This window comes from Protomyctophum parallelum (assembly GCF_964188405.1).
Source record: "Protomyctophum parallelum genome assembly, chromosome: 14".
NCBI lineage: Eukaryota > Metazoa > Chordata > Actinopteri > Myctophiformes > Myctophidae > Protomyctophum > Protomyctophum parallelum.
Genome location: NC_139709.1, coordinates 44418068 through 44437241, shown reverse-complemented (window position 1 = coordinate 44437241; position 19174 = coordinate 44418068). Strand labels below are relative to the sequence as shown.

Genomic DNA, 19174 nt, shown 5'->3' with positions numbered 1-19174 from the left:
TCTACAAGTGAAAGACACAGATACAAATGGGACTATGTTCCGATGAAAGTGAAGCGCACACTCCAGGAACTGGAGGACAAGTATGAGAAAGCCACACAACAAAAGATGACTGTCCAACAATTGATTCAAAGGCAAGAGGAGGACATTGAAAACCTTGAAGATGTCATATTGTCCCTAGTGCAGAAGACGGCCGCATGTTTGGCTCGATTGAACGAGATTGCTTTGAGGCCCAACCCACTTTCTGCCCCAGAGTACTGGGGCAGAACTGCTCATCGAGGGAGAGAAGTCTGAAGCCAAAGTTGGCTATGTGTGCCGAATTCGAGCTTTGGAAGCTATGAAAGAACGAGCAAAGATCATATCCCAAGTTGCTAAACAGGAACAACTCACTGAAACAGAGTCAGAATTGTACACAGGAGGACAGGAGAGACAGAAGAAGCCAGGCTTTCTACAGAAAGTAACAGATTGGTTCAGGGATTTTTTAAGGGATAAGATTTGAAATATGGTGGTTAGAGACCTTAAGCTCCAGTCAGAAGCGTCGCCAACGCTGGGCAATGTGGGCAGCTGCCTGTCCAGTTGAAAAATAATAATAACCCGATGTCTCTTGCACTATATAATCAGTGTTAATTGTGCTACGCTAAATTGTCTGCAATAAAACATACAAAATTATAATTCTGACTTTATCACTCATTTCTCATCACTCATTAATATTATAGTGCCTGATTATTTAACAGGAGCCTAACTACACTACACATCTGCAGTGTTCATTTATCACTACAAATGTAACCAAATCAATCTACATATAACACTAGGCCTACTTAAATGAAAGATGAGTTCTGAAATGAACAAGGAGTAAATTGAACCAGGAGAGGTCAGATCTGTCATTTTCTAGCACTGTCTGGGAGGCAAGCTGGAGCTACTGATTTGCATTGGTCCATGGAGTCCATACTGTATACTCTGAATCTTTAAGTCCCTTGTGACACTGTCTGGTTCACTTGCTTTGTACTTTAACCCAAAGCCAGTACACAACAGCTGTATCGACATTGATAAAACAATTGATGCTGTCATTTTAACATTTTCGTTACTAGCTTCAGTACTAGGAAAAAAGCTAGTTAACAGTCAGCTATTATCATTAAAATGACCTACATTGGAAAAGGCCCGGATTTGCAGGTATTCATGCACTCTGTTTTATCAAGTCCAGAGTCAACACATGCTTTATGGAGATGTTTTCCTTTTCCAGCAGGACTTAATGGCACCTGCCCACAGAGCTACAACTATAGTAACTGACCATTTTGTTATTACTGTGCTTCTTGACTGACCAGCCACCTGGCCTGACACAAATAAGCCTATTCATACTGGGTTTACAGCCAAGCTCTTTAACAATGACATTGATTGGAAATGGGGGAAACAACTAGTCTGACTCGATGATTATAGGGGAATCATTTAAAGGATTGCGACATAAGAAGGAAAGTGAAATTTTGTTTTATTATAGGTCTTTCATAGGCTCTTTTCAAAATGTCAGTAAACCTAATCAAAAGATGGCGGTTACAATAAGCTTGTACAATAAACCCCAACAAAACCTATTGTGACCGAAAATGAACTTGGGGGATATCCCCTCCAAAAAAAAATTCCCTTATTGAGCACAAAGATGTACCACTAGCTTCCACTGCACTGGAGATCAAGTTAGCAGCAGCAAATAATGATGTGCAAATCAAACAGTCAGGTAGCCTATATTGTCATTACAAAGCCCTAGCTCAGTGCAAGTCAGAGAGAGATGGAGAGAGCTGTAGTTGGAGATGTTTAGTCAATCAATGTATGAGATGTAATGACGGTCAACACAGAATGTGAACGACCCAGTCAAATCTCCCTTTGACACCCCTAGGGAGGGTTAATCTTTTTGCTTTTATTAGTTGCACAGTTAGAGCATTTGGCATAAAAATCGACCTGTTCCCCAAACAATTCATAGACAGTCATATTACTGAACATACAGTACATGACTAAATTATAATTGTCTTCTATTTAGTTTTCCAGATCTACTGTATGTATCATCAGGTTACACAATCTGTTTCACTATTTTCTGGCTAACGTTTTAATCATGCTTTGTGAATATTAACCACCTCATTTCTACAAACAATATGCTATCAACTCCAAGTACAGTAGGTGTCTTCCCATAACACTACTGTGGCATAGATGGTTACAAACAAATCACTTACTGTAGCACCTTAACTATTTACTTAAATCATGTCAAATTACTTTTATATACAGTGTATACATAATGCAATTCAACATGATAAAAGCAAGAACAGTACAAAACAAATCATAAAGGAAAACTATACTACACCAGTAAGACTAGGTTCATTGATACTTACAGACAGTCACCTTGTCGTCTCACTTCTCCTGCTACGAATGGTATAGAGAACCAACCTTTCCCCTGGCTTTTATCTGACCAAGATCACTGTACCCTTTAACTAGATCTTTAACTCTTGAAATGAAACAAATGGACCAAGAGTTCAATTATTGTTAAACATCTGCATTACTTAATTTACAGACACACAATTTGAATTTTGTTATTTTGATCAACGACTTATCTCTCCTACCAACATCAATACAGCATGGAATTGTGGACAAAATCCAATCTGACGACAACAAAACATTCTTAATTTAGGATTTTAGGGTCTTCTTCTTCTTTCGTGTATCATAAGATGGTGTCATGCAGCCATGCCCTCGTCCCTCCTGCTCTGGTCCTAAGTAAAAAAAGGCCAGCTTCTGAGGGTGGGCTGTATAGGGGGCAGCCTGTGATGATGTGCTCGGCAGTCTGTTCAGGCTCACCACACTCGCATGCTGCACTGTCCGATAGGCCCCACTTCTTCATATATGACTTGAAGTGTCCCACGCCACAGCGCAGACGGTTCAGCGAGGCCCATAGATGAATTTATGGTCTGAGAGGCTAAATCTCATCTCTCAACTGTGGTCGGTGGCTCAAATGCCAAATTAATTATGATTCGAAAACCTAAACCACTGCTATATATAGGGGTTGGCAGAGGGAGTGCAGAGCAGGATTACATTAGATAATGAAACTGGGTGAAAAAATGGGTTTCAAAATCGTGGGATAACATTTCCCAGGAAAAAAAAATAAGAAAACCACTGCTATAGGCTACAGCTTGCTTAAATGTAGCATCTGTCTTCTAGATACCTTATTTGTAAAGTTATGCAATATTGGTATTGGTACTTGGTAAAAATGTGATTTATATTGTGGCACTGATTTGCACACCAGCATGCCACGCACGGGCATATTTAAGAATACTTTCACTGAGGTCCTTGACCCTCAAAATATAGGTCACCTTACTTTGCCATTTTTTTGTAAGAAATATTCCATAATGTGGAGTCAGTTCAAACTCAGTCATTCATTAATTTATTCCAAATGTATAGCTGATACGGACTAAATATACAATTTTCACAGATTTTAGGTATAGTACAGAAATAATTTAGTACAGAAATAATTTTCAAAATAGAAAAAAGGTGATTCATTGTCAATGGCGTGTATGTTTTGATGTCTACCGTCTATCTGTCATATCAACACCTGATCTAGGGATGTAGGCTATAGAAATAAAAAACAAAAAAAACTCCTGTTTTGATTCAACAAATATAGGTTTTTCCAGAAGAGGGCAGCAGAGTGCCTCACACAGCCCATCATTCAGTGGAGACAGACCAGTCATCTCCTTGTCTCTTCAAGTATCGCTGCTGAAATGTTACCACTTTTAAATTATCATTCAACGGTACGTACCATGATTTAGCTTCTGAATTATTGTAATCATATGGGGCTACAAAAAATACGACACGTCTTTAAAACGGAATGCATTTGTTGTTTTAAGATTTAAAAGCCATTATCACGAACAAAAGTCCCATATACAACTAAATGGGCAATTATTGCAATAGGCTACTACCACAACCACACCTGTTCCAATTAGTGATTCTGTTTGCGTTGATGTGGCTCTGTCTGGACACTATGGGTTGGGTAGACAAACACATGGGAAATTGTTTAGTAGCCTATAGGATTAATTCACCCTAATTGATCAACCCGAGGGTTTAGTAGGCCTACTGTTTACTTTATACAGTCATTCAGTCAATGGTTTATAGTTTAGTAGTCTATCAGTTTATCCAGGCAGCTGTCCGAGTGTGATCAAGCAGTTGATAACTGATATCGCCACTTTGCTTCGTCAGAAAGGGAGGGGAGCGGGTCGGTTTGGAAACAGCAGGCGAGCACGCGCGCACGCGCGCACACACACACACACACACACACACACACACACGCACACACACACACAGTCGACCGCTGCAAAGTAGCTGAGCGTGGGACGCACAAATCTGAGCTGCGCTCTCTCTCTCTCTCTCTCTCTCTCTCTCTCTCTCTCTCTCTCTCCCCTCAAGAGACTGAAGAGCCTTATCTCTACAGTGAGGCGCTCACTCTCTCATCTCAACCAATGATGTGAAAATCGGACGGAAACGCTTGTCAGATCAGATGTGTAAAGTTGTCATCGCTTCATTGCACGCCAGTGTCGATCACATCCAGCATTGATCCCGTGGCGGCTCCAAACTGAAGCTACAGCAGCGTGTAGGCCGATCACAACGGATATATACCTGGAGGAGTGAGATGCGGCAACATGTCCCGGGAAATATGCCCACGCGTGAACTCTTTAGGATTCCTGTGGATTTTGTCAACAGCCCTGTTGTTGTTCGTGCTGAACGTGGTCGTCGTGGACGCATACAGCTGTCATGAAGTTCGGACCGCGTTCCAGCTGAGACAGATCGGTCCACTGCACCGCGTACCGGAGACACCTGGCACAGGTGAGTGAGTGGAGAATGGTGGACTTAGTTGCACACTTGTTATGCTTATGCACATACATGCAACAGTCTCCTCTGTCGGGGGGGGACTGGGGGATAAAAACAAAACAAAACTTATGCTACTACAGTTGTCAAACTTCATCAAACCAAATGAGTCTATACTATATGCATGCAATGTGCATGCAGGCAGCCTAAAAAAAAACAGACATAGTTTTAAACAAGTATAGCCTTGCCATATCTAAGGATGGCAATAGTTTTGGCATATAGGCTACATCGGTGGTTCTCAAAGTGGGGTTCAGGGACCCTCAGGTTCCTTGAGGGGGTTCCGAATGAGGGTCCATTTGGAACCTCATTTCAGGTATGTATACACTCAGAGAGTTATGGAATCTTGAAATTAAAAAGTTTGAGAACCTCTGGGCTACATAGCCTATCTGCATAGATATTTTGTCAACAGAGCACCATGCAGGAGCAGTGATGAATGATGATGATAATGACGATGATTATATATTTTCTGGCTGGTGACTGTTCTGCCCCCTTAATTGTCAAAAGCGCACGTGTGTTACTGTTACAGTGTTGTTTAGTCGTTTGTATCGTCACACACACACACACACACACACACACACACACACACACACACACACACACACACACACACACACACACACACACACACACACACACACACACACACACACGCACGCACCACTTAACCCCATCTGAAAAGGATTTGTGCCAGGAACCCCCAGAAGAGATTCAAAAGTTAACTTGTTTTGATTTATTTATCTGCTATTTTTGTAGGCTACTTGCATGTGCACTTTGAGAACCAATGTGTTAGAGCACTAAAGAAGTTGTAGGCTTGGTTTAAAATAAACTGTTCCTCCCACACTTGATTTCAAATCATGCCTACAACTCTTTAAACTCTCCTTTCTCTCTCTCCCTCTCCCCCCCCCCCCCCCCCGCAGGGTATCATAAAAGTTAACCTTAACCACTACAAATGATATAATGCAGTCAATTGTAAAAATGAGTTGGTTGATCTGAAAATGAAAAACACAATGAAATATAATAGCAATAAAATAAAATCAAGTCCTTGTACCATGAGCACAAGAAAGGTAGTTAATGTGTTAATGTTGCCTTCTATAAAACATCAACATTTTTCATGTAAATGTGCAAGAGGGCACAATGAATCAAGCTATTCCAAATTCTCCACATAACTCAGAAAAATAAATCTCGTCTACGGGCTTTCTTAAATCAGAACCTTTTTTAGTGTGTAAATCTTCAAAGATTCCACCGGTTCGCTGTGCCAACCAGCTGCTTACCAAGCAAGCATGCTCTTTGGAGAGATTAATTCATTATTTTGCTAATTTCCTTTGGCACAGACACTCGACAAGGCTGCTGAGGCAGGGCTTTCTGAGCTGGTATACAAGCTTATAGAGCAACAGGCTGACTCTTGTGGTTCTCTTATTTGACAATTTGACCAATATTTGACCAGCTTGTTGATTACTTTTGAGTTTCTCGAGTTGTGCATTACAGGTGTACACACGTACGTACAGACAGACAGAGACACGGCTTTAATCGCAAATTAGCACTTCCAATGCATGCATCATTTTCAGTCATGAGATTTTATTTTATCTCAGTCTAGGGCCCCCTCCTGTTTTCCCTCTACACACCAAATATATTTACCAAAAATAGCCAATTTGCAAGTTGCAATACACTGTAGTAAGCTTGCAGATCTGCTAATTTCACCGAAATATTCACCCCAGAAGGGATGCTAGTAGCCTGACTAGGATGCTAGGGTTCAATGTGGTTGCATGTTCATATAACCCATAAACCCACAGACAGACTTGACCACTTTCAAACTGAAAATGTTCCAAAAATGTAAAACAATCCTCAGAAAATGAGGCTGATCTACAACCTCACAACAGGTCACATCACGACATGTTTTGAGCTTTTAGATCAGTTATTCTATACTTTAGCCGTCACGACAAAGTATCAAATAAGGACACAAATCTATAAAACAAACTTAATAAAGATGACACGTTGGGTAGAAACCTCTTGTTTCTGTTCTACCTGTATACCGTATTTGTTTTTTCTCTCGCAGAAAACCATTGGACCGCATTTGAGTACCACTATCCTACAGTTATGTATTTATTTTAAAATCTAACATTTGTAAAAGATTTTCAGAAATGGGGGTGCAAAGGATGTCACTTTTCAGAGATAATTACGGTATTTAATTTGAAATTTCACTGGAGGATACGCAATTTGAGATGCACTCGTTTTCGTATTTGCATCACAATCCTGCCACATTCGCAATGTGTCGCTGCTGTCGCATCATAACATGTTGCATCATGAGCTTGTAGATCTGCTGCCTTGTTCAATAAAATGGACATTTATAAGTTACTTACTTTTGCACAGTGACAGTGAGAAAACGCTCCTGGGATGCATTTGTTCCAAGTCTGGTTTAAGGGCAAAAAAGATAAACATCTTGGAACTGGTTTGGGCTTCAGTTCAGCTATGTTTTCCTCAAAATGTGTATTATGTAAGCATAATAAGGCAATTTTCATCACTTTGGATTTGTTATGCCACTTTACATGCCTGTGGTACTTTTTAGAATTCCCTACAATAAACTGTTAGATGCCTGCTCCATTTTTGTCTTCTTTTTTTTTTTGCATTCCGGCTTTATTTCTGATACTGACAGTGGTGAACAAAGGGATAGACAGACAGACAGACAGACAGACAGTCAGTCAGTCAGTCAGTCAGTCAGTCGGTCGGTCGGACGGACGGACGGACGGACGGACGGACGGACGGACGAGAGAGATAGACGGATAGAATAGAGACATATCAAAGAGCCACAGATCGCGCTGCAGCCAGGAAGGACTATAGCCATTGTTGGACAGTAACTAAGTAGGCCTACATTTACTCAAGTACTGTCCTTAAATACACAGTAGGCCTATTTCCATTCTCTTTCATCATGCAGTATACTGTACTTACTCCACTACAACTTTAGCCAATCTGCAAGCTCACGGTGTGATGTGCTGCCATGATGCCATCATGCTTTGAGAGCCTGTAGATCTGCTGTTTTCAAGTAGAATTTTGAAAAACTTGGGACATTCTGCATTTTTGATATATTAATTGATTGAATACTTTATTAACAGCTTGCAATTAGTACAGAGGTACAATTTACAATGATTGTTAAAAGGATAACACAAATAGCCCTAGGGGCTTGTTTCCATAGTGGTCCAGAAATTATGAGCACAATGAGTACATACGTACGTACGTGTATCTTGATGCATTTCTACTTTCTACTCAAAATGTTGAAGGCACTACACTCTACTAGCAACTTGTATTTGTATTTCTACCTTGTGGTGTTGCTAACTCTTACTTCAGTCAAACAAAATCTTTTATGTTGGACATTATTGAGGGAAATTAAGATTCTCTTAGCTGCTTACCTCCAATCCTTTAACCCACATTTTAATCTGAAAGCAAATGATGTTCCATGTGTGAGCATGGAATCCTCTTCTCGTTTGAGTAAATGGAGCGATTAGGCACCGCTCAATAATAATATTGACACCAGGTTGAAAGTGGTTAAATTTACCAGCTAGAATGTAGATAAGAATGACTATTTCATCAGATCATAATGTTTCTCTCTCCCCACCTACAGTATGGATAGTTTATGCTGTACTAAATCTACTCTTAACAACTACGAGTTTCTCTCACGGCGGTCTCATGGCACCGCAACGTTTCAAAACGGGGGTCTGAGGCCTAAAACGTATCAATTTGGACCGCACTGCTACATTACTGTCACATACAGGAAGGCTGCAGCTGTAGCATCAGACATGTCTGTCTCTGAAATACCGCAATGGCGAGAGAAGAGCAATAGATAGCTGGCTGGGAAACATACCTTGTGGTGCATCCAAACCACTTGATATGTTTGTTTGGGGTTTTGGGGGACGGGGGACGGGGGGGACGACTGCTGTCGCCGCTAGCTACAGAGCATGTCAATTCCAGTGCAAGAGGGCTACACCTCAAGCGGAATGCTCGTCGCTCCTCTGTGAAGATGTCACCGTTCTCTGAACAGAACCCTGTCCAAGAGACCAGGAAGGGCTGGTTGATTGGCCAACTCTGGTACCCGCAAGCTTGGGCCCGCACCAAGGACTGTCCAAAGAGGACGAGACGCCAAGACAACATGGCGTCGTACGGGCGACGCCACGTTGCTCCATGGTGCTCCATGGAAGGAAAGACACATGCTCAATGGGAGCTTGTAGATCTGCCATTTTCAAAATGGCCGAAATGTATAATAGGGCTGAAGTGGTTAATTTATGTTTCGTAATAGTCAAAGTAACTAGTTACTAAAGATTTCAAATAAATGTAGTGGAGTAAAAGTACAATATTTGGATCCGAAATGTAGTTCAAGGTTGTACTTTATTGTTACATCTTTTACTTATTTTTGTTTGGCTTCCTTCAGACAATGCAACAGCATACTGTAGATAACATCAACATCAACAGCAAGCACAGCAAACGGGGATAGAGTAAAGAGTGCAAGAAAGAGCAAACAATGGGTAAATGTAGTCGAGTAGTAAAAGTATTGGAAATATTGGAAATACTCAAGTAGAGTACAAATACCTCAAAATTGTACTTAAGTACCGTACTTTCTGTAAGTAAATGTACTTAGTTACTTTTCACCACATCACCAAACTGGCATCTACCCCCGGTGGCAGAGTGAGTGTGTGCAGGCCAGGCAGCAGGCCGAACTTTGGGAGTCCACACTTCTCATGCTCTTTGATTGGCTGCAGAACTCTTTTAGTTCCCTTTTTATCTTGAGACAGATTTTCGCAGTTTTACTGTTTCACTGTTTCACACACGTGATGATGTAGTTTAAATACAGTAGTAGTTTGTAGGGCTGATGTATTAACCTGTGGGGAAAAAGTAGTTTACTGTATATGATTATTGTGCCATATGGCTGTAGCATGAGTTTAACACATGCTCGCACGCGCACACGTGCGCTTGTGAACACACACACACACACACACACACGATATGAAAGAAGCTAGTACGCTGCTTTTTGGGTGTGTATTCCCTCGATCAAACATCATTGCATCAAGTCTGAGACATTTGTGTTGTTTTTGTCAGGAGAGGTTGTTTTGGGTCAGGCGCAATCTGTCTTCAAAGCACTGACCAGCGGATGGAGATTGAATGGGAGGGGGTTGTTGGAGTGGGATTTACTGTGGGATATTTATGTGTGCGTGCCTGCCTGCCTCTGTGTGTGTGTGTGCGTGCATGTGCGTGTGTGTACTTAACTCTACTACTCTGCATCATTTCTCAGATCAAAAGCCAACCAAAGCAACTCTTGCGATTTCAAGTGGCCGAAACCTTGTTGGTCCGTCTCTCTCTCTCTCTCTCTCTCTCTCTCTCTCTTTCTCTCTTCACAGGTCAATGTTTGTTTTTAGGATACAGTACTGTGCTTCATTCATGTGTAGTGAACTGAGTTCCCAGTAGGTACCCTAGGACTGTGGCAGCAGGAAACTTAAAGGAATACGCCAATGTTTTCCCACACTATCTTAGAGTCTCTATACCGGACGGATTAATGACCAATATTACTGTATTAGTGCAGTGGTTTGAAAACCCCTTTAATTCCAAGGACACCCACAACTCTTGAGTGTACATATGGAATCAAATAGACCTGTGAGGGTCCATTTGTTTCTGGTTCAACATGTATTCTGACAACGGGTACAAGATATTGCATTCCCAACTTGAATTGTTACCAATTTAGGCCAACCATTACACTTGATGCTGCGTCTCTTCCCTGCACATAACTGCTTTAGGACTTACTTATGCTGTGATACATTTAATATGAGAGTGCTCCAGGGGCGTGTGTGATGCATGGCCAAGCAAGCACTCCGTGTTGAGATTATGAGCTAGCCAATTTCCAGCTGCCAAATTTGGACATATATCAATTAGAGTTCAGCCGGCGAGACAGTCCCATTCATAAACACACGCGCGCTACAGTTGGCCATTCCTGTAGCGTCCTCTGTTATATGTGGTCACCCCATTTATAGTGCAGATAAGCCCACATGTTTGAACAGCGCAGCATCTGGCTGCATATGTAACTGTTCCATCCAGTCCTTAGAGCAGATATGCCTTTAAAGTGTGTCATAATACATTTGTAACTGGTTAATAAATAGCTTGATAAACATGTTTCTTCTATTGTCTGTGATTAACTGGATTATTCAAATCTTTTTGATGATGAGAGAGAAAGGTAGCCCGATATCTATAATTGAGTGATTTGAAAGTGAGAGAGAAAAGGAGTCCGACCCAATGTTGCAAATAGCCTGCATCCTCAGACTCACTAAATTGAGAAAAGATGCAATCATCTCACCCTCTGGGGGTCCTGGGATGCAATACTGTACTCAATACTGTACTCTAATGTCGTTGAAGTAGGAATCATAAAATGTCCCTGGGACCCATCTAAAAGACCTGGTCCTGGGACCCATTACATTGAAAACCTACTTACATCACTGAAGGCCTTACCTACTTTGAGAGTATGCACGTGGAACAAAATGGACCCTAACAGGTCTAAGTCTGAGGACCCTTTTCCACCAAAATAACTTTGGTTTTAGAACTGGGTCCGTTCTAGATTCTGCAAACTTTGATTGTGCTTTCACATATTTTGGTTCCAGTTTCCGAAAGGGGCCAGAGAGTATACACGGGGAACCAAATGGACCCACAGGTGTTGGTTTAGTTCCATTTGAACATTCTCAGTGTTAAAAGAACACTCAGGACTTTACAGTGCATGCATGTATTTTACATAGGCAAGCAGGATAACGTGTTAATAGCGAGGGAATGGGAACACAGCATGTTATCACATGTCACCACATCCTTAACTAGTCACAGCATCAAAAGCCTTTGGCAGGCTCTCAAAGCTCCAACATGCTCTTTGATTGGCTGCAGTTATTTTAGTTCCCTTTTTAACTTGGCCTTTCTCACACAGAGGAAGCATACAGTACAGTACACATGGTGAAAATCCACTCTGTGCACAGTACGGAGTGCTCTTCAAAAGTCATTCATCTACACCGTAACACGTTTCCCATAAGGCAACCGCAAAAAAAAATGCCACATGAAAAAAAATGTTTTCTTTTGAAACGTGAATATAGATGAAGTCAGAGGCAGGTTTTCAGTATGATCAGTGTGTCATCGGTTAAGATGAATTCACTTAGCTTGGACGTAGATGGGGATTAGTTTTCACCTTCGCACACAGCGTTTCCAGCTTGTAGATCTGCTGATTTTGTGTGACGCTGTAGTGTGATATTATAGTATAGTATAGTATTGTGTTAATTTGCAGAAAAACACAAAAAGATAGAATATGACATAAGAGGTTTCTGCCCGACATCAACGATATACAATGGATACACTGAACCGCCTGACCGCTCAAATGCGCTCTTTTCAATGCACTCCAGTCACACAGGCCTTTTTAGTGTGTTGTGTCCCTGTCTGGAGCTGCTTATTATCATGTCTGCAGTCTGGGGCGCTGCAGCACAAGATCTCTTATTGGATTTCAGTTTAAGCACTATCTTCTTGTATTTCAGCTGTTAATTATGTGCTTGGTTTCGTTGCCGGGGTGCAGAGGAGGGTTTGTCTGCTGCAGGTTAGTAGTGGTAGTGCCAAGTATATCACCTACTTCGCATATGATATGACTATTTAAATGCTCTTTGTGTGTGTCTGTGTGTCTGTGTGTGTGTGTGTGTGTGTGTGTGTGTGTGTGTGTGCGCGTGTGCGCGCGCGCTTGCCCCGAGCTAAAAGATGACAGACTTTGTCCCCGTGCTCTAGGAATAGAGAGCAGACCTGATGTCTGTGGAGGAGTGGTCAGCAGATATAGCCCAACAGAATTGCTCTCATGGTCAGATTGCTGCTTGTCTGGATAGTGACAGTGTTGAGTCCTGTGGTCATGTGGCTGTATAGCCAGGTCCCTGCTTTAGCAACCCCTTTGCGTGTGTGTGTGTGTGTGTGTGTGTGTGTGTGTGTGTGTGTGTGTGTGTGTGTGTGTGTGTGTGTGTGTGTGTGTGTGTGTCCGTCCTACCGGTCAATAGCCTCCTCATTGTCCTCTGTTTTTTAACCACGTAACCTCCTATGTGGTTGACCGGGAGTCCCTCAGGGCTTTATACTAGTGTCTTTCCTGTTTTCGGCACCCTACTTTACCGTAAATGCCTTCGCTGAGAATAGCACATCTACAGTGGTTAACCTGAGCCAGACTGATTTTAGAGAGTCCTGGACTACCGATTAACGATATTTATTGTTTTTGTCCAAAAGGACTAAATTAATTTAACTCAATTTGGAAAAACTTGATGTTATTAAAAAATAGCCATCATGTCGCTTGGATGTTTGGATAACATTTGTAATTTTTGGGTGGGGATGACGTAACGACTAGGTAGATGACGTAACACAATTAGGTAGTCGTGACGTCGACCCTGACGGTAAATACAGGATTACAGTATAGTCCGACCAAGATTTGGTCGCAGCGGTTGACCATGACTTCAGATTCGCCCCAAAGAAGGATTTTCCCAAACCGGTGGCACTTCGCCTCCGGGAGGGGGCAAAGATGACTTGCTCCGCCCAGATGCCACTCCTCCCCTGGGCGAGGTCAAAATGTAACCCCTGCTCGATGCGATGTACGACAACCGCCTAAGGACCCTGGCCTGAATTCTTCTACCCACCCCGGGCTACCTCAGTCTCCTACCCACCCCGGGCTACCTCAGCCATCCCCCTCTACCAACAGCCTACCTCCTCCTCAACCGCGGCGCCTCAGCCTACCTCGGGACACCGGCTGCCTAAAACCCCAGCGATATTTCGGCTCAATCGATACATCAACACTGGCTCTACATTGAACACGATCCGTCGCACCCTGCCCGCTGCACAGCTCTGGACCTCATGCCAATCATTGTGGGCAGTGCCAGCTTGGGGCTTCTTGGAAAAGCCAAACATTCCAGAGGCAGTTCAGGGTTATCCAAAAAATCCAGGTATGCAAGCAAGGCCCCTTTGAGCTGTGTTTTCATTCAACACGGTCCCTCCCAAGCACAGCAAATCAACATAAGAGTAAATATCCTGCCGGGTTCAGTGGATGGGTCTGCTTCAAAGAGGAAGCAGGCTTCCTGAGGCAAGAGTACGATATCTAAAGAGAACCATGTCGACTTGCTGCTTTAATTACCTTTTCTGACAATGTTATTCCTGTTCTCTGAAGAAAAAAAAGTAATCCAAACAGCGTCATCAGGAAACTGCCATCTACTCCCCTCCCCCCCTGTCATCAACACGTTGAAAATCCAAACAACATTTCCATTCCTTATTGAGGAGAGATGTGAGCTGCATACAAATTCGTGTGCGTGTGTGCGTGTGCGTGTGCGTGCGTGCGGCTGTGCGCGTAGGCATACATGTTTAGATAGTGTGGTCAGAGCGTACATCGTCAGCAGTATCTACAGTACCGTTCCCACTACTGCACTGATGCTGAGGATGGCTGGCTCGGCACAGAGTACTTTCCTACACGAAAACAGCTCTTCGACGATCTTTTGAGTAACATACTCTCTATGTAACGCCTCCTGAAAGACGTGAGCGGAAGCCGTCATCCTTTTGTCATTTCCGTTCATGAACAGATTATTTAAAAATATCCTCAAAATGTATTTTAAATTCCACTTTTTGCTAAAGCAGAAAGCTAGATAATGATATTGTCCCAGGATTTCATGGTGGTCACATGGTTTTGTGAGCCCTTACTTATTGTTCTGGTGTGTGGTTTTGTTAACCCGCCACCAATCTTTATCGTAATTAACCTGTGATGTAATTTCCTATAAAAGCCCATCTGCAAGCCATCTGCAATCGTGTTAGTCAACCCTGATGAAGGTGGTTAGCCGCAACGCGTAGGTGCATTTTAACTTTCAATTCAATTCAATTTTATTTAAGTGTCAAATCACAAGTTGTCTCAAGACACTTTACATATAGAGCAGAAAACCGACAAATATCCACATAAAGCAAGCAATATTGTGTGGTAACAAACGACTCCCCCTTAGGAAGACCCTTTGCCCCTTTGCATATGCCCAAAACTGTTACTTTTCAAATTCAAAAATAGGAAAAGATCTACAAGCTCAAAACGTGTACTTTTGTGTGACGCTGTAGCACGGCATTCATTTACGGGGGAAAAAAAACAAAGTTAGAATATTATGAAGATGGGTTTCTTCTTCCCAACAGCAACACCAGTCCTGAGAGGCTTATAAGGCCAGTTTTCCAGCGTGTCTCTCTCTCTCAGCACAGGGCAGGGGTCTTGACTCGGGGCACTGGAGAAGGGCACTGAGGTGTGGTGGAAGTAATTGTGACCGACAAGTCATGACCCCCTGAATGGAGCCACAGCTTTAATATGGCAAATTGCTCCAAAGGAATTTGTCACCTGAGGACGATTAGTGGAATTAGGGTCCAGATTTGACATCCAGTTTGCCAGGACCCGAGTGTGTGAATGTTTGGTCAGGCGGAACCACCACTACTAATCAGAGCCTTTTGGAATGACTTCCCCCTGCCTTGTCAGCCCTCTTGGATATGAAATGGCATCACATTAGAGCAGCTTGGTTCTCAAAGTGGGGTCCTGGGACACCTAAGGGGTCCTGGAGGAGGTTCCAGGGTGTTCCCCAGCTAAATGAGGAACAGTTTAACCACTTAAGCCCATTAGATTTTTTTAAGGTGCATTGTCAACTCGTAGATCTATATTATGGGGATCACTGCTAAATCCTTTTTAATGGGGTTCTGCGGCCAAATAGATATACTGTACATTTTGGTGTCCTTAACATTAAAATATTTAAGAACCACTGCCTGAAAGCAAATATATAATATACGAATTATTTCTGTTTAGCAATTGCTTTGCTCTTACCCTAACGCTTTAACACAAAACATTATTATACACAGTAAATGCCTCAGTATAAGGGGGTATGCGTGTGATCACCATACATTATTATACACAGTAAATGCCTCAGTATAAGGGGGTATGCGTGTGATCATCATACCCAGAAGTTATGCGGGAACACCTACACTGTACTCATTGGCAAAAAACTACTTTCTGGCCTTGACAGCCCATACATCCACGTAAAACGACGTTAAACTCACTTTGCCACTCGATTTGTGGTACTGTAGTTAAAAAAGCCATACATATTAATAACCTTGCTCTGTCCTAACCCCAACTTCCATTATTTTAAATGTCCTTGGAAGAGTGCTACACTCTCAGTCTCGAACATTTCATTTAGTTTGACTTTTATTTTACCTACCGACAAGTACCACTTGAAGTCAGCCTAAGACTAAATAATATATCTTATTTTTCTAAGTGGTCGGTGGTTCTCAAACATTTTCTTGTAAAGGACCCCTAAAAATGTATTCAAATATTTGTATAGAATTTTCCACTAGTATACTGTACATTACAAATGGACACAGACAAACAACGGCTACAAAACACCAGACACCAGTACTCAACACACACACAAATACAATGGAATGTCAAACACCAAAAACTGTAGAATAGATGAAAAAGAGAATCAACGTACTATAACTGGGATAAAAGGGTTAAAGGAGGGAAAAAGAGCGGGGGAAGGGGGGTTGGCCAATGGCTAGCCTGAGCTAACGTGTTAGGTTTCTGGTCTAGAGGGGCGGGTCGCGGCTCAGATTTGCACACGCCCTGATTGGATCTCATCGATCTGTCCGTCACCCCGGCCCCTCCTCTCCCCCCTAGTGCAGCGCTACGTCACATCATTTGGAGCGACGCCCACCCGGAAGGGTTGACTCCCACTTTTAGACCAGAGCGGCCAATGCGTTCCTCCAGGCTTTCAATTTTTGCACCAACAAAAATGAAAGCCTGGTACCGAGGCTAGCCAATGGCTAGTAAACTCACTTCAAGGGAAAGGTACGTTGTTTGACTGGAGAGTCATATTTTGACAGCGGAAACTGCCAGTCAGAATTTGCACCCCCTCTCTATCGAAGTATTGGACAGTATTAGGATCATAGGATGTTGATATTCATTTTGTATTCATCCTTAGGGCCCCACATCACGGACAGTATTAGGATGTTGATATTCATTTTGTATTCATCCTTAGGGCCCCAAATCACGGACAGTATTAGGATGTTGATATTCATTTTGTATTCATCCTTAGGGCCCCAAATTTGACAGCAGCAACTGCCTGTCATAATGTCACCCCCCTCCCTGTATTGGACAGTATTAAGATGTTGATATGAAAGCAGAGTGTGCAAGTACTGCGATCGGCTGGGTATGTATGTCGGTCAGTGGTGTAAGTGGCTTGGATTTCTTGCAGGAGCTCCCAGAAATTGAGGGACATCTCATGGGCGCACCCAAAGGTTTTGGGGGGTCTCAAACCCCCAATACCCCCAAAATACATAGAATAGAACCCATAGCATTTTGGCACAGTTATATCTAACCTATAAAACACATGTATTAGGCTACCTACTTCATTACACCTACTGTAACATGATTGATTGTAGGTAATGCCGGTATTCCTATTTATACCATAATCACAAGGAAATGGAATTCTTCAACCATAATACCAGATATCTATAATAAGCCCATGGCATGTATTAAACACACAAACCTGAGTTTGATCAGTTTTGTATTTGATGCATTAGCATTCAAGAATTTATTTTGTCAATGTGCAAAATAACATCCCCAACCACGTCCTCCATCTCCTAATATAGCCAGACACGTGTTAAGCATATTTGAGTAGCCTCCTTAGAAAAGTGCTAAAAACATTCCTGACATATTATTATCATCCTTCTACCCTAATTGAAAGGGGGTACACCCACAACCACATGGCCGTTTATCCGTCCGGCTTCTCCTACCAAACGCACCCCTGCAACTGTCATATTTACAGGCTCATTTTAAAAGCCGCCATCTAGTGTTCATGTCCAGGTACTTCATCGCCATGATTCACATCAACTGTATTTGAGCCCCGCTTCCGTGTGTGTCAAACGCCTCGCAGAGACAAAACGGAAAGCACATTGTTTATCTTTCGCCAGAAACGGTAATATGTCAGCCGCATTATAAGCTTATAACCCGCTGTGCCGCGGGTTTGGTGTTTAATGGGTAATTATTATAACCCGCGGTGTCGCGGTGCCTGGCGCTCTGAGTGTTTAACAGCCAATGAGGGACCAGTATTCTTGGTGATGCCAGTGGTGATGTCATTGGCATCGCCAGTGGTGATGCCAGTGGTGCGCCTCATGCACCTCATGGAGATGGTGCTTGCGCACAAGTAGGCCATACATGGCCTACTTGTGTGCAAGGCGCAAGTTGGCACCTCGACAGCGTGCATTCCTAGTTCCTAGTTTGTCCCCGGTGGTGCGGACAAGCAGCAGGCACTGCAGCCCCTAATGACTCCAATCAATGTTCCAGAGTATTTGCAACGTGGTCGACCTGTCTCGTGATGTTGTGTGTGGGGAGGGGGCTTTAACTGCCAAAGTCTTTCTGGGTATCACTTACGCCAGCCACACTGCTACTCTGAGGGATAAGGGAGGCCAGGCCAGATTCCACTGTGTGAGGCGCTGGATATTAGTTTCATATCAGAGATAAGAGAGAGAGAGAGAGGGAGAGAAGCTGCTAAGTGTAATGAATTTAGAACAGTTTGACACACATATTGAGAATTCCAATGTGTGGATATTGAAAGGTGGATATTTGTGCGTCTTTCATTTAGCCTTTTGCCATTTCCATTTGGCCTTCCGCAATGCAATGCATGCATTTGTCACATACTGCCTGGGGAGGAGCTGATTCAGAGGAGGCCACTTTGCTGGGCTAGGCTGGGGTGGGGGTGTGGATAAGGTAAATGGGGGCATTGCATTCTCACTCCCAAAATGGGTGACTTCTGGGGGATGGATTTGACCAAGCATCAAACATTTGACTGCAACAGCACATATTGACCACAGGCTCAGGTCCACTTTAGGCGGCGCGCCTCCGTTGTTTTAACAGATTTTTTGTTTGTTTTGCATCTTGGATTTGAGAACGGCACTTCCACATTCCTAGAGTGCGGAAGTGGCCAGGACGGCACCAGATGACCCCCAGGGAGTGACAGAGATGGGGGAGTGACATGCAGTAAAGGCCATCGGGATCGGGAGTCGAACCCGCGGCACACTGCCAGACTCGGACTACCGGCCAAGGTGCCTGGACCGCTGAGCCACGGCCCAGGCCGATGTTTGGTCACTCTTGTCGTAATAATTGACTATAGGCAGTTAGGGGAGTATGTTGATGGGTGTCATGACGAACGACCAATCGGCGGTGACTCAACCTATTATATTTTGCACTGTACGGTGACGGGCCAACATC

The 19174-nt window shown here is 43.0% G+C and overlaps 1 protein-coding gene across 2 annotated transcripts in view; it reads left to right on the top strand.

Annotated features, from left to right (window-relative positions):
• The first annotated feature begins 4371 nt into the window (after positions 1 to 4371).
• Positions 4372 to 19174, top strand: part of LOC310870413 (glypican-5-like) — a 176441-nt gene continuing 161638 nt past the window's right edge. Inside the window, exon 1 of one of the 2 annotated variants that reach the window (XM_083781632.1) lies at positions 4372 to 4842. In XM_083781632.1, the coding sequence (XP_083637758.1) occupies positions 4659 to 4842 (184 nt within the window). In that variant the 5' untranslated portion in view covers positions 4372 to 4658. The remainder of the gene's footprint in view (positions 4843 to 19174) is intronic. The other variant, XM_083781633.1, reaches the window with a different exon arrangement.